Source organism: Sciurus carolinensis, chromosome 13, assembly GCF_902686445.1.
Source record: "Sciurus carolinensis chromosome 13, mSciCar1.2, whole genome shotgun sequence".
In the NCBI taxonomy this organism is placed as follows: Eukaryota; Metazoa; Chordata; class Mammalia; order Rodentia; family Sciuridae; genus Sciurus; species Sciurus carolinensis.
Window position 1 is genome coordinate 58,817,895 of NC_062225.1, and position 24,431 is coordinate 58,842,325.

Sequence of the window (24,431 nt, forward strand, 5' to 3'; positions counted from 1 at the left end):
GAATAAACTAAACCCTGGAGTTTTTTGGATTTGTGTGTATTACAGACAGAGAAAAACACTTAAGGATTTTGTCTTTTTCTTCCTAATTTTGTTTTATGGAAAATTTAAAAAATAACATTAGGTAGAGCAAAAGGATAAAAGATTTTTTTCCCTTACCTAGAAAAATACTGAGATATATTTCATATATTTAGCCAAATGTGTATTCTTTTGACATTATAGGTGCTGGTAGTTTCATTCATTCATATAATAGATTTCCTCCAAAGAGCTTGTGAGGAAACCTTAAATTACTTAATGACTAAGTGTTCATGGCAAGTGTTCTCTAAATAAAAGGTAGTATTTTCCAGGAAAACATTTCTTTTGCCTGGAAACTTTTTGAAATGAAGCAGAGTTCTGCCAGCCTTGTAGCTTCAGCAAACATTTTATTTTGGGCTGTTAAGACATCTACTCCTTGAATATTTTTGAAACTTTTTTTTCACACTTGTGGTAAAAACATTTATAAAACATCTTGGCAGTTATGGGCTGTACAGAATATCTTTGAATGATACTTTAAAAATGTCCCTGACATTAAACTGCTGATCTTGAAAATATTTTGTTATCTTTTAAAATTTTTGTTTCCAGTGTAGACATGACCTATGAATATTTTTTCTCACAATGCAACATTTTCCATTCCTTTAAATCAGTTAACCAATACATATGGAATATTAACTGTGTGCTTGGTATTGTGTTTATTTTGGAGAATATGCTACTTATTTATAAGACATGGTTTCTGTTAAGAACTTATGGTTTAGTTTGGGGAATAAGCAGGGATGAATGAAGTTCACAATGTTTAATAAATTGTGTGCCATGGGCACTGACTGGTTAGAACAGACATTGGATGTAGGCACCCAGCATCTCTGTGGGTCTGGGTGTGTGCTACTTGCACACCAGCCTGGAACGTTAGACCAACACACTTGAACCAGATGAAACTGCCAAATTTTGTATGAAATTGAAATTCTGTAGTAATGGCAGAGAGAGGTAGCCACAAGGGTAGGCTGGTAGGTCTTCACAGGAGATAGAATTTGGGATTCTCCATGGGTAAGGTTTAAGTACATAGGAGAAGAAAGAGGGAAACACTGTATTTGTTCAGAGGCTAGAATCAGCATAGCTTATTCTTAGGTGACTAAATAGGCCAGTCTTCCTGTAGTGCTGCTGCCGTTGATGGTGGTAGGGTTAGATATTAGCCAGATAGATTGAGGCCAAATTCTCTTCAACATTGAAAGTAAATTTGCTGTAATAGGGATGGGGAAAGACATCAATTGTTTTTTTTTTTTTTTTTTTTTTTATCATATAACATTGTTTTTTAATAAGAAGCAATAATTTTTGAATAAGAAGCTACAACATGTATTTTTATTCTTTTAAAATGTAGTCATAGTTTTGTAAGTTCTTTTTTTATTGTAAACAAATGGGATACATGTTGTTTCTCTGTTTGTACATGGCATAAAGGCATACCATTTGTGTAATCATAAATTTACATAGGGTAATGTTGTTTGATTCATTCTGTTATTTTTCCCTTCTCCCCCACCCCTCCCACCCCTATTTTCCCTCTATACAGTCTTTCCTTCCTCCATTCTTGCCCCCCTCCCTAACCCTAACTCTAACCCTAACACTAACCCCTCCCACCCCCCATTATGTGTCATCATCCACTTAATGGCAATATCATTCGTCCTTTGGTTTTTTGAGATTGGCTTATCTCACTTAGCATGATATTCTCCAATTTCATCCATTTGCCTGCAAATATCATAATTTTATCATTCTTTAAGGCTGAGTAATATTCCATTATATATATATATACCACAGTTTCTTTATCCATTCATCAATTGAAGGACATCTAGGTTGGTTCCACAATCTGGCTATTGTGAACTGAGCAGCTATGAACACTGATGTGGCTGTAATCAATTGTTTTTTTATGAGATAGATGGTAGTGTCATAGAAGAGAGGAATAATTATGGCCTGTGCCTTGAACTCTTAGTTCTAGGTATACCCATTCCATTAATTGGTAGTGAAATTGTACAAAAGTTAACCTCCTTAACTTCTGATCTCTTCATCTCTAAAATAAGGAAAAGAATATTTGCCCTCCCGAACGATCTCTCTGGCTTTGGTTGTATGGAGCACATAAAATAGATTTTATGAAAACTTTTGTATTGTAGAATTATGGAACTTCCTACAAATGTGAGATTCTGTGAGGTTTGTTGGTTGTAGGGCTGGTGTATTAAAGTCGTTTTTGGTTGGAAGTGTTCGGTTACATGGACTGTGATTATGGATTACAGTGAGGAGAGCCTGGATTCAGTTAAAATGATCTGGAACCGAGGTGATTGGGGCTTCCTTTATGATGACGACTGTGGGGACAGAGACAAAGGTGTGACATTTCAGTTAACATATAACCTCATGTAGTAATGACAGCACATTTAACGAATGGAATGATTAAAAGAAAAGCTGTGGACACATTTTATTACATTTAATGAGTTTGTGTGCCAGGAATTAGGGCAGCGCTCAACTGGGCGATTCTTCTTCCCAGGATATTTACTGAGTTCAGTTGGTAGCATTGAACTGTCAGATAAACTGGTGGAAGGGATCTAAATCAGCTGTGATCACATTTCTGGTACTTGATGGGGACAGCTAGAAGAGTGAGCCTGGTTGGGGATTGTGTGTGACCTCTCACTCAGCATGGCAGTCTTGAGGTTGCTGAATTCTTACGTGGCAGCAGGCTTTCCCCAGAGGGAACAATCCAAGAGAAACAGGCAGAAGCGCTCTGATCTTTTCTGACCTAGCCTGGGAATTCTCACAGCATTGCTTCAGTCACATTCTTTTGATTATAAGTAAGTCTCTAGATGATGCTGGATTCACTTCACCTTCTGATGGCAAAGTGGCAAGATCATATTGTAGAAGGATGTATGGATGAGAGAGATCCTGTGATGGCCATCTTTGAAAATTGAATCTGCCACATGAACCATTTGAATGTGAGTGATGGGGGTCACTAGAGAGTGATCCAGGGAGTGATTGCTCCTTTGGTTTCAGTTTCTAGTGACTAGAAAAATGGGATTGATATTACCACAGCTAGGGAAAATTTGACTTTGTTCTCAAGGAGAGAGGTAATTGGTTTGATAAAGATGAATGTTTGTTTTGTATATATCAAGTGTGAGGTAACGATGGCATATCCTGATGGAAATATTGAAGTAACCAGTTGGAAATAAGGAATTAGTTTAGGTGATGTATCAAAAACAGAGATGTAGATTTGTGAGTTGGTTTCCATAAGCATTGTAGTTAGTAAGATTGAAGTCATTAGGGGAGAGCATAAATGAGAAAAGAAGAGAGGACCAGGGACAGAGGCTCCTGAACTACTGCGTCAGTACAGTTGAAGGCATTCCAGATACATGGAAGGCCCCTAATCTGCTTCAAAGATCTCCTTCATGGCTGTCACTGTTGGCTTTTAACCAACCCGTTATGAATTCTTGGCTGTTGCTTCCAAACCAAATGCTTCTTTCTCCTTTTGGAGACATTTCAGTTCTGCTAAACAGAATGTTTTACATAGAACATCTTTACAGTGTGTGTGACTCTCTTTTGTTCGGTTTTTATGTTTAAAAGAAAATTTTCTTTTGGACTCCTTTTGAAATCTTTTTATAAGCTCTTAAGTTATGAAAAATTTGTTTAGGCATACAACATTTTTTAAATTTGCTAAAAAGAAATCTGGGTGTTCATGAAAACCCACAGAAATGCAGGCTAACTGCTGGCCAGCTCTTGAACTACAGCTGTGTCAAGGAAGGAAGCTCTTAAAGAGATTAATGGATACATACCAAAGTGTTAAACATGAGCTATACCATTTAACCTGGTTTTTAATAAGGTTTTTCGAAATGTCTTCAAATGGAAACCAATTTCACTGTTAAACAATCATCTAAGGATACATAGTGAGAGGCACTATTTTTCTGGGAAATTTTTTGAAGCAACATTTGTACACACAGTACACATAAACAATATGTTTAATTTTTATAATCTGATTTTCTTATGTAGTGCTTTCTATGTAGAATTTGAAAAAAAATCATACTTTCTTTAAAAAGCACAATTACCTGTCATGCATAATTTGATTGGTTAATGGTTAACTAATTAAAGTCATAACTCTAAATTGAAGTTCTGATAAAATTCATAATTGTTTATTTACTGTATATGACCTTAGTATTTGAAGTTATTCTTTCAATTGAAATCAACAGAATCCTACACTAGTGTTAAGTTGCAGAATCTAGTTTTCATTTATCCAACCGTAAATGAAAAACTTAATTATAAGTGAACAAATGGACTATAATTCTAAATCTAGAAGAGATGTTTATGACTACTTGGCTACATCTTATTCTTTGTGTATTTGAATTACTCTGCTTATTACAATATTGGTAGGGTTTCCAACATGGTTGCAATGCAACCTTTTTCACATTACCAGCTTTTAAAAAATGAATGCTGACACTGAGCAGTTTTTGTCATAAAAGACTGCTGCTGAGTCATGGAAATCAACAATTATGGTAGGTGGAAATAATTTAAATATGTATTTAAACTTCGTTAATCATAGCTTATAATTCAAATTCAACAGAAAACCTTTTATGACAAATTGAAATATAATAGTAAAAAAACCAATTTCTTTTACCTTTCTGGAGGATGAAAGACTATGTCTTTAAGGAAAATGCAACTGACTAAGAAATAAATGTTGAATGTTAGTATATGAGATTTTGGAGGGAAAGTCATTCAACTCTGAATGAAAGAATATACAATCTTGTTTAAAATTTATTGACATTTAAAAAATATTTTTAGTTGTAGATGGACATAATACTTCTATTTTATCTGTTTTTATGTGGTACTGAGGATCAAACCCAGTGGCTCACATGTGCTAGGCAAGCCCTCTACTACTGAGCTACAAGTGTCCAAAATAATGCTTATTTTGCCCTGGATGCTCTGTGAATTTTATTCAAAATATTAATAAATAAAGGATAATTAAGTTATGAGCCACCTTGGGGAGCCACATGAATTCTTCATAGAAAAAAGTTCTGCTGATTTCTCAATTTTGTAGTGGGTTAAAATGATCTGGGGAAAAGCAAAATGTCTTAAAGTTTACCATCTAAATCATTGTGTATTTGGTTTATGATTTGTCAGTGACTCTTTAATTTTTATTTTTTAATTTGTTCCTATAGTGGAGTCAAATATTATTTTCTTTCTGGAAACTCGTACACTGGTTTTCAAAGTCCTCAAAAATACTGTGTCATTTAGACCAAAGCAGAGGGACCTATTCTCAGTGAATAACCTCTATCCTAGCTTTTTTAGTAAAGTCTTAGAGCTTTTAATTTTTTTATCCTTGATCTCAGGGAAATTATATTAAGTATTAAGAGAACAATTATCTGTATGTTCATCTTCCGCCCACTGTTAATGGCCCTCTGGTTGCTAATCCAGTTTAGATTTGGTTGTTGGTACTATTGCCTGTGTCTGTAGCTGAGGATTCGGAGTTGCCCCTGAGGTTTTTAGCCTGCAGTAGACCTTGGCAGTGTGGCTATGGTGAGGAGGCTAAGATGGCCCTGCTGAAGATGTAGCTTTCTCACTGGGTCTCATTTGGACAAATCAGTTTTCAGGCTTAAAGTTTCTCCATACTTCAGGGTTCTGTTCCCTTTTTAAAACATGCTGTACACACGCAGCCTTCCTGCACACATCTGTCAGTGTTTAGTTTAATTGAAATAATAAACATGAACCTTGAAATAATAAACACAGTACTTGACCAAAGAATGAATGGAGTAGAGAATTTAGCTTATGAAATAATTGGAGATTGGAAAAATTTCTAAATTAGGAAAAATAACCAAACCAAAATAGTTTAAGGAAATAACGAAAACATTTCTCAATTGACAGTTAACAAGTGATTTAACTAATTGGAAGTATCAAAAAATAGCTGTGTTACTACCCAGGTGGGTGGATGAAGCCATCAGAAAGCTACTTTGTAGTCAGGGAATCTGATTTATTGGCATAGAATAATCTAATGACCAATTTGGGGAGTATACAGCACATGTAATTTGATTTTGGTCTGCGGGTTTTATGCTTATCTTAGAATACTTATCCACTACGAGTGAGATAGCTCTCTGGATAGAAGTTGGACTAATCTGTTTATAGAAGAATAATTTGCTTCAGTGATCTGCTCAAGACAACTCAAAGGCCTGAGCACTGGCTCCTACCCCGTGTGTTTCTGCAGGGACTCAGATCATAGCAGTTGGCATAGGAAAACAGCAAAACTCCCCATCTCGTTCCTGTCAGCATTTTTTCCCCTCTCTATTTCTGACCCCTTCTTGATTTTGATGAAGAAAATTAGTGGTTCTGATTGTCCCCCACCTGCACGAAAGAATTAGAAGCTGTGAATTTGAGTGAGTTCATGTATCAGCTTGTTAACAAACAGAACCATTTACCTTCCCTGGGATTCTGTATCAGCTTTCCACAAAAGAAGCGAGTTAGCTGCCTAAGCTTTCTTTGGGCGTTCTGCTCATTGCACAGTGCTGCTTTCTAGTTTCTGAGTGGGAAAGTCTGGGGATTTGGGGTGTGTAAGATTGTGGTAAGCTGGATACATTTTAGTAAGTTTCCTTTAGAACTGGTAAACTGATCTCATAGAAGTATTTTGTACAATAGTATTAATGTGCAAAACACATGGTATTAGTGAGTTGTTAATGATAAACTTAGAGTACCGGGAAGAAACTCACCATTTTCTCAGTGGCAAAATACAAAGCGTTTTGTATTAATCTGAAAGGATAGTCAAGTAAAACAGAAGAACCTTCAGACAGAGAGGATGTCTCCTTTTAGCAAAGAGGCAGGCGGTCACTAACAAAAGCAGGATTTTGGAATTCCCCGGATCTGTGGTTGATGACTGCATGCAGCTGGAAAGGGACCAAGGGCTGCTTCTTTACTAAGGAACCTTTCCTTTTCCTTACTGACTCCTGGGTGTGTGATGAAGAACCAAAACAAACAAGGAGGGTTTTTTGCATTGTTCCTGGGCTCCTTGCCTGGCCCCCTTTTTACCTCTCAGTTCCTTCATTATCATAAACACTAGCAACTCTAGAGCTTTGCAGTCACTTCCTTATAAAGTAATCTTTCCTTGCTGGGGAGTACACAGAAGGTTCATTGACTGGCCTCAACTCTAGATGAGTGGTATAGCATTCTGTTTTATTTTTTTTGTACCAGGGATTGAACCCAGAGGCACTTAACTACTGAGCTGCATCTCCAGACCTTTTTTATTTTTTATTTTTTTTAATTTTGAGACAAGGTCTCACTCAAGTGCTTAGGGCCTTGCAGAATTGCTAAGGCTAGCTTTGAACTTGTGATTTTCCTACCTCAGCCTTCAAAGTGGCTGGGATTATAGGCCTGCACCACCACACCTGGCTAGAGTACTTCATTCTTAAAGGTAGTTACTTGTTGCCATCAAGAAACCTTAAATTCCGGTTTTTCAATTTTGTGCCTACCAGGAAGCACAGCTAATGTGCAGCAGCTGCACCAGTGCTAGTTAGGCCTTACTAACCATTTAAGAGAAGATTTCTTGAACATCTATTGTATGCCAAATGTCACGTTAGATCAGCTTCTTTTGACCATTGAGTGTGATGTGGAAGGTCAGTTACTGTGAACCTGGAGACATTTACTAGGGTCTAAATTTAGGGACAAAGGCTTACTTGGGGCCATGATAAAGATGGTTTGGGACATTCCCATCAGGAGCTTTGGGAACTTGTATATTTTAGGGCCATTGCCTTCTGTTTGTAACAGTAGTCCAGGGACTCACATCTCATTGGAATTTTAAAGCATTTCTACAGTGATTTTATTTTCATTTTTAAACACTGAGAAATGAAGTGATTCGTTCATAGCCACAAATAGGTGACAGAACCAGCACTCAAATCCATAATATTTTTCTGGAATTTTCTTAGAGATTAGCAATTTAACAGAAGTTTATGAATCACCTGCTTTATATAAGGGATTGTGCCAGCGAGGCACTTTACAGGGTAAGAGTACTGGTAAAACATAGACCTTGTTCTAGCCAGGTGTGGTGGTGCACGCCTGTAATCCCAGAGGCTCAGGAGGCTAAGGCAGGAGGGTCACAAGTTTACTGACAGACTCAGCAAAAGCAGGGCGCTGAGCATCTCAGTGAGACCCTGTCTCTAAATAAAATCCAAAATAGGGCTGGGAATGTAGCTTAATAGGTGCCCCTGAGTTCAATTTCTGGTAAATCGCCCCCATCTCAAAAAACAAAAAAAAAAAACAAAAAAAACCACCAAAAAAACCAAAAAATGTAGACCTTGTTCTTAGAGGAACTTCCAGCCTAGCATTTTAATCTTGGGAATTAGATAAGTGAATTAGAGAATGTATTAGGCAGAAATTATAGACTTAAAGGTCCACTTGTTGAGCTATCCCAGGTGATGGGAAAAGTAATTCATGCTGTAAACCATAAAGCAAGATAAGAAAAAGTGCTTGAGGGGAGGCAGAATAGTGCTTTCGACACATCATTTGATGTTGGGGCGCTGCCTAGGAGGAGGGTAGACAATTGGAAAGACTGCTTAGGAGGTTGGAAGAGGAGTCAGAGCCGGAGAGAGGGGACCTGAGACTCCCCCAATTTTTTCGTACTAGAAGCAGAGCGTCTGGGAAAGCCCTCAGTCCCAGGCAAACAGAGAGTTGGTCACTCTGGCTGGAGTATGTATTTGAAAGCCAAACAAGAAATAGTTGAAACTGTGGGCCTGGAAAGAGGTCTCCTAAAGAACTTTAAGACAGGAAAAAGTTATAAACTTTGATTAAATGTTTTATCTATTGCTAAAACTTGAACCATTGATCATTTGCAGCATATTTTTTACCCCATGTTAACAAGTGTACACACATCGGTTAAATAACACTTTTCATGAACCTGAACTATACTTGGCTTTGAACATTCATGAACATTCATGGTTTTGTTCTTGAATTATGGAAAAATAGAAAAAGAATATCATTTGGAGTTCATTTTGATAGGCTACTTGGAGATATCAGTAGAAAATTTTATCTTGATGAGAATGCTGTGCTTTTGGGATGTAGAGATTTGCTGCATGTGTTTATATTTAGGAAACTAAGGAACTGACTCCGTCACTGACAAACATGTACTTATGCTTTCTTTTCTAATGTGTCCTCTTCACTTGTCAGCCTGGCTCATTAGAATGGCGTACTCAGTGCAGTCGGTCAGTTATAGGCCATTCATTTATTATTCAACAAATATTTCTTGAGTTCTCTATTGGCTGCCAGGCTCCATTCTAGGTGCTGGGAATATAGAAATGAACAGAAGAGTGTGTTTTTATTTTAAAGGACACATAGAAGTCACAGACTATCAGATAGCAGTATGTATTTTGATGTGATAAAGGCTGGTGGCAAGGAAAAGCCTTTCTTCTTGGACTGAAGTACTCTTCTGAGTAACAAGAAGTAGCAACTTTCTGGGGAAGAACTTTCCAAATAATGGGAGCAGCTAGGCAAAAGTCCTTTGTGTATTAAAGAACAGAATGGGATCAAATGAAGTAGAATGAGGTCATCCAAATGGGTAGGACTTCACGAGCCACTGTGAGGAGTTTGGATTTTATGCTCCCTGGATTTTCTTTCTTTTTTAAATATTCCACGTGGGTGGAAAATTAAAAAAAGGTATCTTGGGAATTGTACAAATATTAATAATGTGAATTCTCATAAGTACCTTTGAGATTATGAAAAAAGGAAATATGTATGTGTGTTACAGAGTTGCCTGTAATGAATGGGAAGGGATTGGATTGGAGAATGAGAAACTTTATGAATGTATAAAATAAATGAAGATAAAATTAGCACTATTCCTTTCTAAGCGGTTCATGTCTTCCTCCTGACTCTTTCCCTACCTGTTCTTGAACCTGAGATCATTTGCTTTGGTATCACTGGTAGATTTGTGTGTGTGTGTGTATGTGTGTGTGTGTGGTGCTGGGGATTGAACCCAGGGCCTGTGCATACCACGCAAGTGCTCTACCACTCAGCTATATGTCCCCAGAGCTAGTAGTTGGTTTTAGACTAGTGCATAGACTATTTAAAGCAAGTAGCACATGAAAGCAAAGACTTCTTTTTACATCAAAGATCATTTTTCTCTTCTAAATCTAAAGGGTGTACTGCTCCAAGTGTTAGGGTATAGGAGGGCCCCTCTCCACAGTTCAAAGTGAACAATCTGCATTTTCTTAATGTTACCGGTTGATAAAAGCTTGGCTTAGCTTTTATCTTGGATTGGCAAAATGATTGAGAAAACTAAAATTCTATATGACAACATTAATATGATATGGTTTGGAGGTGATTCTGATATCAGATTATTTTCCCATTTACTTTCCCTGAAAGACTCTTTTTTAAAATGTATAAATAGATACATGTTTTTCAGTTTCTTATGATTTTATCTATGGGGAAGACAATAACTCTTAGATCTTTACCGTATATCCTCCCCTTGATTGTCTGTGTATCATTTACTCTGAATGTGTTGTGAAACGTTTTAGGAATCTGAGTGCTCCTCTGAATAGCCAGTCTTAGGGTTTGTTATTGTTGAAATTATTGTTTTAATTCAGTTTATGACTGATGATGTTGTTTGAGTAAATACTTATCATTTACATATCAAGGATAGGGACAAATTCTGGTTCTGTCTCCCAAAATTTTCTTGGAATAATTCAGAATTCTTTAAATGGTTGGTAAATGAAAAATAAGGAGAAAAAAATAAGGAATCTTCGTAAGGTAAACATTTATTAATAATCAGCAAATAAATTGCTGTTTTTGTTGATATTTATTTTTCTTGACACAGTAGCTTATTTGAATGAACTTTCACTCAGAGTTGTTCTTAAACCTGACAGAGTAAAACCTTATATTTGTGGGGAAGAGAAAAGATTTCCTTCCTTTTTATATTAAAGGCCCTTAGTGATGACAGCATGGTAAGCAAATTATTTGGTAAGCAAAGGTATAAGCAGAACCTTTGCCTTTACTCAGATAAGGTTACGCATGATTAATTTCCTAGCAATTGGGACTTGGTACATTTCTGGGAATTTTGCTTCATATATTAGCTTTAAATGTACTTCACATTTAGATGTGAAATTAGTTGCTTTATGTTTGCAGGTGAGATAATTCCTTTAGGCTACCATGAATCACTCAGTCAATAAAAGAGGGCAGTTTATTAACAGAAATGCATTTCCCAGTTCCCCAGGGCGTTGGAGTACCTCCAAAATGAATGAGACACAGTTCATTTCATGCCAGTCACAAGTGGGTAATCCACCAAGAAGATTTTCTGTAAGATACTCTAATTCTCTGGGTAGCTTTCCTTCCATATCACTGAGTTCATTTAGAACCATTTTTTAACCCCACCCTGATGGTAGATGTTCAAGGATTGAAATCTTAAGGACAAGCTAAATAAAACAAGATTAGGAAGATAATTTCTTAAAAGTAATCTATTCTGATAATACATCCCAAAGCCACATGAAAATGCTCTCTGATTTATATGTTGCTTGGAATTTTTATTCTACTGCTGTATTTCTAGGGCATAGCATAGTGCAACACAGCTACTAGGTGCTTCATAGATTTTTTTTTTTTTTTAAAAATGAAAGAATGAAATCAATTGAAGCAAATAATAGAGAGTTGATGGTATCTTTATCAGGAGAGAGATCAAGCCAAAAGCATAACTGAGCATTTAGAGCAGGTGCCTTGTGCCTTGAAGTAATGGCTTCTTGCTGAATAAGCAAGAGCTCTGGTGTCAATCTGCATTTAAATTCTCTTTCTGTCACTTATTCACTATATGCCTTTGGGCAAATATTTAACCTCCCCTCCACCAATTTAGATTTAAATTTTTTTATCCAATTTATAAAAATGAATGTAAAATAGTTGAACATACTGGAAGGTCTAGTGAAAACTATAATCTAGAGTTTTAAGGCCACATTAAGGTCAATCTCTGGAGGAAGAACATTCAGGGCAGAGAGATTGTCAGATGCAAAAGTTGCGAGAGGCATGGGCTTAGGTTATTTAAGGAATATCAGGTGAAACATATATGACTGAAGTGGTGTGCACCAGGGAAGGGGTTGTGGAAGATGAGATTGGAGAGGTAATGGGAACTAGACATTGTGTAAGAACTTTGGTTGTCCCTTTGAATAAAATGGAGAACCAGGGGAGGGTTTGTGAATAGTGGAGTAAACATTTGTGATGGAAATCAAACATTTAGTTGGTTTACATTCTCGTTTTTCTTAAGTTGAAGTTATTCCTTCATTTGTCATAGGAGTGTACTCAATATAGTTATTTTAAAGTGTCAGCTCCATAAAATCATTTTCATATGGAGTGAATTTATGTTGCAAATTACTGGTTTTTAAGAGTGTCTTAATATGAAATTTATTTCTGTATTACAAATTTTGGTTGGCTGCTGTGATTGGGAGATTTTTGGTTTGTTTACTTGTTTACCTGATCTCATTTCTCTGAGATACTAGATGAGATGGTGGCATTTTGGTCCCCCCTTCCAGTTTGTCCCCCAGTGATAATGGGGGATACTACAGATCTAGTCACTGAGTTAGTAGTCTGGTTCAGAGTCTCCTGGTGCCCATGACTTTCCTAAGCTGCAGTCCCAGGTAGCTATGGCAGTAGCCCTTTTTCATGAGAGAGGATGCCACTGAAATTCCCTGTTTCCTGGGAAAAAGGCAAGTTACTCCTCAAAAATGGAATTCGTGGCCACCACTGCTGCTTATAAACGTGTCACCCAGCAAGTCTCTGGCATCGGCACACTCACTGCTTTGGGTTTTCATTCAGTGTTACCTAGATGATTATCTTGTTTTTCAGCTCATCTGGTTTTAGTGTTTCTATTTGTATATTTTGGGTATTTATTACTAGGATGTGTTGTGTGTGTGGGTGTCCTGTCAAAATGCGAACCAACTAACTTTTTGGTCTTTATCACAAATTCCATTGAAACTCTTTAGAACTTGCAGTTTTTCATAATTATAGATCATATTTTTAGAAAACGGCTATTAAGAACTTATTAAACATGTTACAAGAACCAATTCATTGAACTCTCCCAACAACCTCATTTGATACAAGAGAAAAGTGAGAAATGGAGAAGTTTAGTAACTTACCCTGGATCACACAGATGTTAGGTGACAGAGAAAGGATCTAAACCCGATAACTTGGCTCTAGAGTTGTTATTCCTACCCACTGTTATACACCCTCTCCTCTGTCAGTTGGGGAAAATATTTTCCCACAGATTCGTTGGGCAAGGATGAAGTAAGATCAGATGTGAAAAACCTGGTGTTGACCGGATGTGTCATAATCAAATTTAACAAGTGTTTTTCTTTTCTTTGTAGCAGGCAATATATTTCCAGTGTAACATTTTAAACAAAACTTATTTACAAGTTTGTTTGCTGTCTAAACAAAATAGCATGTTTCATAAAATGTAGTATGTTTTGTCTTAGTAAAAAGCGTGGGAGGCCTCTTATTGGACCAAATTCTCTTGTATGGCTATGGGGAAGAGGGGACTGGCCTGGGAGAGTTGCAGAGCTAGGAAGAAAGGGAATCAGAGAAATAGGATCCAGTGGCAGAGTCCAAATTGGAAATCAAACAATTAAAAGATTCTGCAGAAAACCTCATTTGAATCTGGGGAATTCTGGAGCAGAACAAGAAGGTCTGGACTAACTGGTAAGAGTTAGTGCCTTGAGCATTTCCCAGAATTCTTGAGGTTTCTGGGTTTTCAGTAGTGGGCAGAGAGGGCTCTTTCTGTGGGCACTTTGCCAAGCTTGACCTTGTAAAACATTCTTCTGGCTTTTGTTTTCAAATTCCCCAAATTAGCAAGGAGCATTTGGTGCTTAGTGTACAATACTTGAGGGAATAAAAGGTCTGGCCAAATGTTTACACTTAAAATAGCCAGGATCTAAATCAGGACCTTGCCTCTGAGGCCTTGACTTCCACCATTCCTATACAACCTTCAAAATGTAGCTCCGATTCCACCCCTTCCATAATACTGTACTGACACTCTGTATACCTTATGCTAAGGAATCACTGTAGATAAATTAGAAGTTTAGAGAACAGAAAGTTTCTGTGAGAGGTACTTTATTTGGAGAAAGTATTATCAGTTTGGATGAATAGGGATATTTATAGAGAGCAAAAACAAATGCTTAGTTGGAAATAGAGGATGTGTGTTGTATGTTAGCATGGAAACCATCAAAGAGAACAACCTTACTAGAACAGAAGGTCTGTGTAGGAACTGAGAAAGCTAAGGTTTGATTTAAGAAAGATGATTGGGTTCACATGATAGGTGACCTTTCAAGCTAGGAGAATTTGATTAAGATGGAGGAGTTAAATGGATCAAGATTGGTTAAGAGTTATGAGCCATTGTAAGTTCATGCAAAGGAGCGTGATGCATGGTGAGACAGCCTAGTCTGAACTCAGACCTGCCTACCTCCTAGAACCTCTGTGTGCCAGGCAGGCAGACCCAGGAGAGACTCATTGATCATGTTGAGGATGATCACTGAACTAGGATTTGATGTATTCTTATTTACCCTCATCTCCTGCTGTTCCTTTTTCCTTAGTTCTTCCTACATAGTTAGTCCCATGCAAGACTTCTCCTTGGTTGGCAGTTATTATCTATGTTCCATTTGGCGCTGTGGTGGGGAAGAAAACACATGTAAATGAAATCCATTGATAATATTAAATCAATAGTTTTTACTCTCATCACCTGTATAACTCCCAAGTTTTTCTTAGGTGGTTAGATTATAAAAAATGACACTTTTAATTCTTCCTATTTCTTGCCCACTCATTATGGATTAAATTAATCCATATGTACTTTTTTTTTTTACAGTGAAGAAGGAATAAAATAAGGCAGTAACCTAATTATAACTGTATTATTGTTAGCATGTAAAAAATTGCTTTGAGGAATTTGGATTGCAGATTTTGAGTAGGCTATGATGTGAGGATTGTACCAACCTGGCAATGTTAGTAATAAATTAAATAAATGATTCCATGAAGCATAATTTTAAAAAGATACAAAATCCAATGATTTATAATTATAATTTATTTTAAATTCTTAAAAATATAAAAGGTGTGAACATTATTTTAATTGCGAAAAATATCAGACAAACATATCCTACAAACGTAAGTTTAAAAGGCGAGAGAATAATAGAATGAATTGCCTTTATTCATCATCCAGATTCAACAGATATCACAGGTTTGCCATACTTGACTTTGCCTGTCTTTTTGCATTGCTGTTTGCTGAAGCATTGTAAAGTTCATTGCAGTTTGCGATTTGCACTCCTACGCATTCCAGTATGCATCTCTAAAATTATTTATATTTTCATGTCCATACTGCCATTGGCACATCTTAAAAATAATTTCTTGGTGTCATCTATTATCTGGAACTTATATAAATTTCCTCTGTTTCTTGGCAATATGTTTTTTACATTTGATTTGGCTAACTCAGTGTCTGAAGAGGGTTCACACATTGCAATAAGTCCTTATGTCTTTGAGTCTTATTTAATCCAGTGGTTCAGATTTTTGGAGAGCTGGTTTTGGTGGCCAGGGTCAATGGGTTAGAAGCAAGATTGACCTGATGGCTTTTAATTCATGCTAACATGAAGGAAATATTTAAAATCACAGAGTTTGAGTAGGGATATTCAATTAGAATGCTTATGGCTGAAGTATTTTTAAAGTCCTATCAAATTTTTTAAAATGCCTCTTTTAAAGTAGTATTGTTTATATATATTCTGTTTTATGTGAAACTTAAAGCTGAATTTAAGTTGCTATTTGGAATGTGTGTTAGTTAGTTTTTCTTTACTGTGACCAAAATACTCTGTAAGAACAACTTAGGGTCTATGGTTTCAGAGGTTCAGTTCTTGGTTGGCCGACTCCATTGCTCTGAGGCAGAACATCATGGTGGAAGGAATGGTGGAGGAAAGCTGCTCAATTCATGGCAGTGGGGAATTAGGAAGACCATGCAAGGAGCACGGGACAAAATATAATCTCCAAAGGGCATGACCATAGTGACCTATTTCCTCCAGCCTTACCCACCTTCCTACAGTTGCTACCCAGTAATCCATTCAAATTATTAAGCCATCAGATGAATTAATCTACTGATGAGGTTACAGCTCTCATAAACAAATTAATCATTTTACCTCTGAACATTTCTGCATTAACACATGAGCTGTTTGGGGAATACCTCATAGCCAAACCACAACATTCTGCCCCTGGCCACCTAAAGCTCATTTTGCAACTTGTGGTGCAAAACTACATTCAGTTCATCTCCAAGAGCAGATAATTAGTCAGAAACTGAAGTTATTGCTGACCACAGTGGCTCATGCCTGTAATCATAATGACTGCTGGGAGATTGAAGCAGAAGGAGTGCAAGTTCAAGGCCAGCCTCGGCAACTTTGCAATGCCCTAAGCAACTGAATCAAAAGAAAAATAAAAAGGGATGTGGCTCAATGGTAAAGTACCTCTGGGTTCATCCCTGGTACTAAAAAGAAAGAGAGAGAGAGAGAGAGAGAGAGAGAGAGAGAGAGAGAGAGAGAGTGTGTGTGTGTGTGGGGAGAGAGAAAAGAAAAGAAAAGAAAGAAAGGGGAGGGGAGGGGGAGGGGAGGGGGGAGGGAGGAGGGAAGGGAACAGAAACTGAAGTTATCTATTCTAACATAAGGAAAAAAAAAAAATCCCAAATGTGTTTCTAACTCTCACTACAATTTGTAAGTCGGTTATCTTTCTGCAGACTTTTTTTCAATTTAAAAAAGAGTATAATTTCCTTTGGACTTTTATATCTTTATTTTCACATATTAATTTCAGTTATATGTAGGTACTCTCCTTCTAAGAAAATTGTGAATATGCTATTTCTTTAGATGATGTTATAATATATAGGGTATATGTTTAAAATTACAAAAAACTTTTAAGTATTCTAGGAAAACAGTAGAAGGGCAGAAACCCACTGACATAATGTTCAAATAACCTCAGAACGTTTTTGCCTCTTCTCAGATAGCTTTCATTCTTAATATACCATAAGTTCTGGCTGAAAATTTTATTTGTGGTAGGCCACATTTTGAGAGAGATGAAAATAGAATTTAAAACATGTTTACTTTGTGTGTAACCTCTATAAATATAGAATATAGATTACAGTAAACTGTAAAGTTATGTTCTCTGTTGGGAAATTTTGAGTCTTAGATTAACCTTCTCTGGAACATTCTGAGTATGGAAGCAAGCCTATGTATTAAAGCTTAGTTTGCAGACAAGACACATGCTTGATACACGGAAGTTCTAAGATGTGGAATCTTTAATAGCTTCACATCCTAAGACCCACAGTAAAGAGGAGAGTAAGTGAAGAGTGCAAGGGAGGCATTTTTTAGTAGCACCCCTTCTATCCCCAATGCAAAGATATTTATTACTTTCTAATATGCAGCACTAGTTTGCACTTATATCTCTTGGTACCTGATAATTCCAAATGTTTGCTCATATGTACCTTTCAGGTGCCCTAGCGTGAGTCTGCAAAAACTGCCGGAACAGTGGTTATGGAATGTTTTGGAGGAAATTAAATGCAGTGATCCTTCATCAAAACTCTGTGCTACAAGGCGCAGTGCTGGAATTCCTTTCTATATACAGGTATGTGTCTATAGGACCACAGCTGTTTGTCTTTTTTTTTTGTTTGTTTCATTGTACACAAATGGGGTAAAAGTGTTGTTTCTCTGGTTGTACACCAAGTAGAGTCGCACCATTTGCGTAATTATACGTGTATATAGGGTAATGATATTTGTCTCATTCTGTTATTTTTCCTTCCTCCCACCCCTTCTCCACTCCTCTTTTTCCTCTATACAATCCATCCTTCCTCCATTCTTACCCCCCCCCTTATGTATTATCATCCACTTATCAGAGAAATCATTCGGTCTTTGGTTTTTTGGGATTGGTTATCTCACTTAGCATGATACTGTTTGTCTTTTGAATAGTATATTCTAACCTCCTTGACATATGAGTGAGCATACTGCATAAGGGGCATTTCTGTCTTCTTAGTACCACAATATTTATGACTTTGTTTTAATGTGTGGACAGTGTGTTCTGAGATAGGTCTTTCTCAGAATGAATGAGGGTTGTATAGATTTCTGCCTGTGGATTAAGTAGGCAGACATCTCTGTGGCACACTCACTGCTCACTTCCAGGAAGTACTCGTTGCCCCCTCTCCCAAAGAATAGTCTTGCTCTCATTTCAAGACCTCAAAACTTTCTATAGGCAACCAGTGTTAACAGTTTCTTTTGAAATTTTCCATGAAATGACCATCATAAAGTGATGATAATCTTAATAGTGGCTAAGGTTTGTTAGAGGTTATTTCATGTGCATTACCTAATGTAGTCCTTCCCCAAGCCCTATGAGATAGGTACTCTTATCATTCATTTATGTTCTAGATGAAGAAATGGAACTTAGGAGAGTTAAGTGACTTGACAATGACCACAGAGATAGTAAGAACTCAAAAACAAAAACAAAAACAAAAACAAAAAACCCTTGAGCCCAGACCCACCTGACTCCTTATCCCTCTGCGTACAAAAATGTGTGTGCACACCATTCCTGAACGAAGATGAAAACATGCTAGATCCACTCTTTGCTCCTTGCTTTTTTTCAAATGATACTTTAAAGGTTGCTGCACATCAGTTTACCCACACATTGCTGTTGCTTATTAAATATTTCACTTGTACAGTGCAGAAAATAAGAGACTATCACCTTCATGATCCCCAAAAATAAAAACCAATGTCCTCAGAATACTGTATTAAATGAGACTCCATCCTGAAAGGCCTTAAGACTCAGTATGGTAAAATTCAGGAATGAAGTAACATAGTAAGAACAATGAAAACAAATGAAGTCTCCTTTTTAATGTCCTTACATTTTTTTCCTTCTCTCTTTTATTCCACTCTCAGATTGCCAAAGTTCCTTCATGACTTCTTGGTGACAGTGAGGCCCCAATTGCAGAGGTCGTTGATAGAGATTGCTGGGTTAGTTCTGCTGAATGAATTTAGGTGACCTTTAGAAACAGCTTACCTGGGTCAGACCCATTTTGAATCATTGTGGTTCTTTTGACTGTATCTCTTTCTGGCTCTGTGTGTTTATGCATCATCCATCTGTCTCAGGACAAATGTGAAGGTGACAGTGAGGTCATGCTGCATGTTGTGCTTTGTTCTTTTTCTTCCTTGGTTTTCAACTAGTATGAAGTATTGGTTATGGTGACAGAGCGCTCAGCAGGCGCACCTTTCTGCCTTTCCCTCAGCAGAAGCGCCATCACTTTGCCCAGTGCTTTTTGGGGAAAAGCCATGGTTCCAAAAAGACATTTTGATAATTGAGTGTAGCTTTCTTTTTTATTTTAGTTGGGTGAAGTCTAAATTATTAGAAAAATATGCTCAAAGAGAGTTCATTTCTCTGAGCATGACTTACCAGTAAAATTATATTCTTTATTCTGAAGAAAACCTCTGCTTAGTGTTAGCTGTGGAAAAAGACTACCTGTTTAGTTTTGAGTTTACTTTTTGTTTAGATAGATATGCATTTTTTTGGATAGTCATTAAAAAATAATGTGTATGTTTTTCGAGCTGAAGTATACTATGAGGAATTTCTTTTCAGCTTGTTTTGTGGCTGTCTCTCTCTCTGGAGATGGCCCACATTCTCCCTTGAATGTGTATTTCTTGCTTTATCCCAAAAGCTTCTCACTCTCGAGATAGCCCACATTCTTTCTTGAATATGTCTCTGCTTTCCCAATTAATCCTCTTCCTGTGTCTCTGGTATGCGCTGAAATTCTTTTCATCCTGTCTAAATACCAAGGACCCCACTTGTCCTGAGTCGAGGTCCCTCTCTCAGGGATCTCCTCCAGTAATAGGTTCATATCAGGGTGCCTACTTTGTCCTGGCGTTTCAGGGCTGAGTGTGTAGCTTAGTGGTAGAGTGCTTACCTAACGTGGCCAAGGCCCTGAGTTTCATCCTCAGCACTGCAAAAAATTAAAATAAAAGTAAACTTGTGTGTTTTAGATTTTCCTCTTTTATGGCTTATAAATGCTTAGAAAATGCTGAGTAGCTTAGAATTTTTACTCTGGGGAGCCAGTAGCTACATACTTTAAGAAAAGTAGATATGGAAGAAGGGAATCTGAGAAGATGACTAAAGTGATTTTTCTTTAATAGCTTTGTGGAGATATAACTCACTTATGATACAACTCATATATTTCAAGTGTACAAGTCAGTGATTTTTAGTATATTTGCAGAGCTGTAAACCATTAGCACAATCTAATTTTAGAACATCACCTGAAAAGACCTCCAAACCCATTAGCAGTTGCTCTCCATCCCCCTCTACCTCTGCTGCTCCTAGCCCTAGGCAACCACTAATCTACCTTCTGTCTCAACAGATTTGTCTGTTCTGGACATTTCATGTAAATGGAATCATACAATATGAGAGCTTTTGTGTCTGGCTTCTTTCAGTTAGCATTATATTTCAAGGTTTATCTGCGTTGTTAAATGGATCAGTACTTCATTCCTTTTTATTGCCTCAAGTGGGTTGATATTCCATTTTTATGTTTCTTGGATTTTAGTAAAATGTTGGTCACAAAGTAAATAAGCAACTCCTTCAAAATTCAAATATGGGATCCCTTTGGAGTTTATAGTGTTCCTTCTTGTCCTGTGGAGTTTCAAATACCATGATTTGATCAGTCTTCCAGGTTAGAGTCTTCTGTGAAAAACTGAGTTTCTAGGAAGCCTCAAAATTCTTATAGGAGCTCTAATCTAGAGGGTTTATTGTTGTTGATTTAGGTAAAGAGAATTTTTTGTTCTATAAATTTGTTACCCAAAGTGACTTACTTATTGTTTCTGAGACTTGCCACCTAATTGTGGTCCATAAGGAGTAGTCAGTAAGAGCTGGGTGCAGTGGCATATGCCTGTAATTCCAGTGAAAGCTGAGGCAGGAAGATTATAAATTCAAGGCCACCCTGTGCAATTTAGTAAGACCCTGTCTCAAAATAATAAAAAGTTCTGGGAATGTAGCTTAGGGGTAAAATGCTTCTGGGTTCTAACCCAGTATTTGGAAAAACTAAACAAAAAAGATAGCCATGTTTTTAAGAGAATTTTGAATATGGGAATTGATTATTGATGCAGGAAAGCAAGAAATTCGTGTATGTAAAATAAGAACCCATTAATTCCTGTGTTGTTCTTTTATAGGCATTGTTGGCATCTGAACCAAAGAAAGGCAAAATGGATTTGTTGAAAATAACAATGAAAGAATTAATCTCCTTGGCTGGGCCTGCTGGTGACTCACAAAGCACAGTTCCTCAGGTAATAATGGAATAAATAAACCCTGCTAGGAGGGCAGTGGTTTTTAAATCTTTGCTATAGATTTATTTTTTTAAAGTGGTAAAAATAAAGAACTCTAGAAGATCAGGCATTTGAAGTTTGGATTTTGTTTTTCTGTCTTTCCTGTCCATAAAATAAGCTATTACTTTAGTTGATATGTAGGTCAAAATATTTTTAGTCTGGTGTGGTGGCTTAGGCCTGTAATCTCCAGCAACTAGGAGGCTGAGGCAGGAGAAATACAAGTTGAGGCCAGCCTGGGCCATTTAGTGAGACCCTGTTTCAAAGTTAAAAACTAAACTAAACTAAACTAAACTAAATTAAACTAAACAGGATTGGGAATGTAGCTCTAGGTAGAGCGCTCCTGGGTTAAATCCCTAGTATTATTTAAAAAACAAAAAACAAAAAACCAACTATTTTTAAACTCTGGGTAAACACAGAAATAATATATTTTATAATATTACTATTTCATCTAAAATATTGAAAATGAATATACAGTCACTTTAGAATTTCATGTTTGTTTCTTTGAGTTAATGTACCTTTTGAAACTCAGCAGTTGAATCTTTCCCAAAAATGTAATATCTGACTTTTTGATTTTAACTAATATTTCATCCTTTTTAGTTACTCCTGTGTATCAACTTGTGTTAAATGCTCCTCACAACTCCACTCTATTGCTAAATAGTAAATAATAATTCTTTACTCTTATAATCTAAACTTCCTCAGTAAATGCTTCAAAGTTGGATGTTTCTGTCCAACTGTAGGAGGCCCATGCTCAGTCAGGGAACATATTGAGAGCTAAAGTTTATGATAAAGTACAGTAAGTTCATATGTTTTTATTTTAGAACCCATGGGAGGTGTTAAAAGGAAGCCATTGACCAGAATATAGTTAGGCTAGGGAAAAATTTGTTTATTAACACGTGGTACATAGTGACCAATGACTGTACGATATTTTGTTTAAAAATTTAACATGTTAATTAGTGACCTTTCAGAAATTATCATTTCAGATGTTTTCCAATGAAATATGAAAAATATAATTGGTTATATTTTCTTATACTGTTACTTTAAAAATTCCTAGTTTTATAAGAGCATCTAAAAATAAAGGGCTTGCCTTTGAGGAGTGCTGGATGATTATTGCTATCCTCTATTTCAAAGTGATTAATGGCAGTTTAATTATTATTTTTATGCAGCTAGTGAAATTTTAAAATTTAGTCTGTGATTAGTCTTCTAGGCTTTAGTTGATAATTTTTTTCCTTCTCCCTTCCCATGGCTTATTTATTATTTTTATTATGGATCTTCAAAATATGTCAGCGAAAAATAAGCTTTTTTATGCTGTGAATAATGAGTATCTATGAAACCAATTCAAGTGCAAGAAATTAAACATTACAGATGCAGTTGCAGACTGGGACTATAGCTCAGTGGTAGAGCACTTGCCTAAGGCCCTGTGTTTTATTCCCAGTACCACCAAAAAAGTAAAAAATATTTAAACAATTTTTACAAGCAGATAAAACTGTATATGCTATGGCTTTCTCCCCATCTTCTCATTCCCCTTTCTTCCCTCTCAGTTGTGATCACTAACCCAAAATAGTATTTATCATTCTCCTGCATTTTTGTTACATTCTTATGATCTTTTACACAAATGGTATTATCTACACATCTTTTTTATAGTTTGGGTATTTTCAGTCAACATTATTTTTTAAGATTAGTAAACTTCATTTTCATTCCTGAGAAGTGTTTCAGCATATCTTATTTCATTCCTTCTTTGAATAGACATTTGTGTTGTTTCCAGTTTTCTTCTATTATCAACAAAGTGAAAACATTCTTTTGTGTGTCCTTATATACAGTGTGTTGCTCCAGGTTGTGTACTGAGAAATAGAATTGCAGGGTTATAGCGTATGTGCATATTTAACTTTGATACTGTCATATTGTCACCAAAGTATTTGATGTAATTTACATTCCTACCCACAAGGTATGAGAATTTTTATTGCTTACCAGCACCTTGGTATTATCAGACCTTTACAGTTTTTGTCTTTCTGTATGAAATGGTATTTACTAATTTTGTTTTGCATTTCTCTGATCATTAGTTAGCTTTAACATCTTTTCATATATTTATTAGTCTTGTGAATTATGTGAATTGCTTGTTCCAGAGATTTTGCCTACTTTTAATTATTTGCCATCTTTTAAAAGATTTGTTGTTTTAAAAACATTTTCTTGATATTAATTCCTTTTTGGTTATTTGAATTACACATGTCTTTTCCTTATTGAGGGCTTCTCTTATTTTGCTTATGGTTTTGATTATTGTAGAGAAGTTTTAAAATTTAATTAAATGGAATATGTCAGCTTTTTCCTTTATGGTTTGTGCATTTGGATCTTATTTAAGAAATTCTTCCATACCACAAGGTCAGAAAGATATTTTATATTTTCTTTTAAAAGTTTTAAAGTTTTGCTTGTCACATTTCTTTCTTTTATGTCACTTGTAATTTGATTTTATATGTAAATTAAGAAAATAATTTTGTTTTCCATTTAGATAATTAACATATAAGCATTTTTTATACAATTTATTCTTCCCAATTTATAGTGATTTGTAACACTACTTCTATCATGTACTGTTTTCATAGATAGGCAATTCTGTTTCTGTCCTCTGTTTCTTTATCTATTGGCCTATCACTTCGCTAAACTAATGATTTTAATTACTATAGTTTAAAATAACTTTTAATATCAGGTAGGATGAATCTCATTTTTTTTTCTAAGATTACCTTGACTATATTCATCCCATTACATTTACACCTAAATTTTGGAATCGCCTTGGTAAGCTCAACAAAATGTCCTTGTGAAATTTTTGTTGGAATTTAAAGCCAAAAATTGGCTTCTTTTGGAAAAATTACTTTTTTTTTTGATACTGAATCTTCCATGAAGAATGGGGATGTAGATCAGAAGAGTGACTTGCCTAGCATGCAATAGGGCCCTGGATTCTATTCTCCAGAAACCCTGCCCCCAATCCAAGAATGACAATGACATAGCTTATTTCTCTATTTATATAGATCTTCCTTAATGCTTTTCAATTTTTTAAAAAAAATAATATTCTAAGCCAGGTGCAGTAGCACATGC

At 36.2% G+C, this 24,431-nt stretch overlaps 1 protein-coding gene across 2 annotated transcripts in view; it reads left to right on the forward strand.

Annotated features, from left to right (window-relative positions):
• The window catches only part of Thada (THADA armadillo repeat containing), a 325,608-nt gene that overhangs the window by 53,029 nt on the left and 248,148 nt on the right, over positions 1-24,431 (forward strand). For both annotated transcript variants that reach the window (XM_047521875.1, XM_047521876.1), the window contains exons 23-24: positions 17,493-17,625; positions 21,198-21,311. In XM_047521875.1, coding sequence (XP_047377831.1) covers positions 17,493-17,625; positions 21,198-21,311 — 247 coding nt within the window. The remainder of the gene's footprint in view (positions 1-17,492; positions 17,626-21,197; positions 21,312-24,431) is intronic.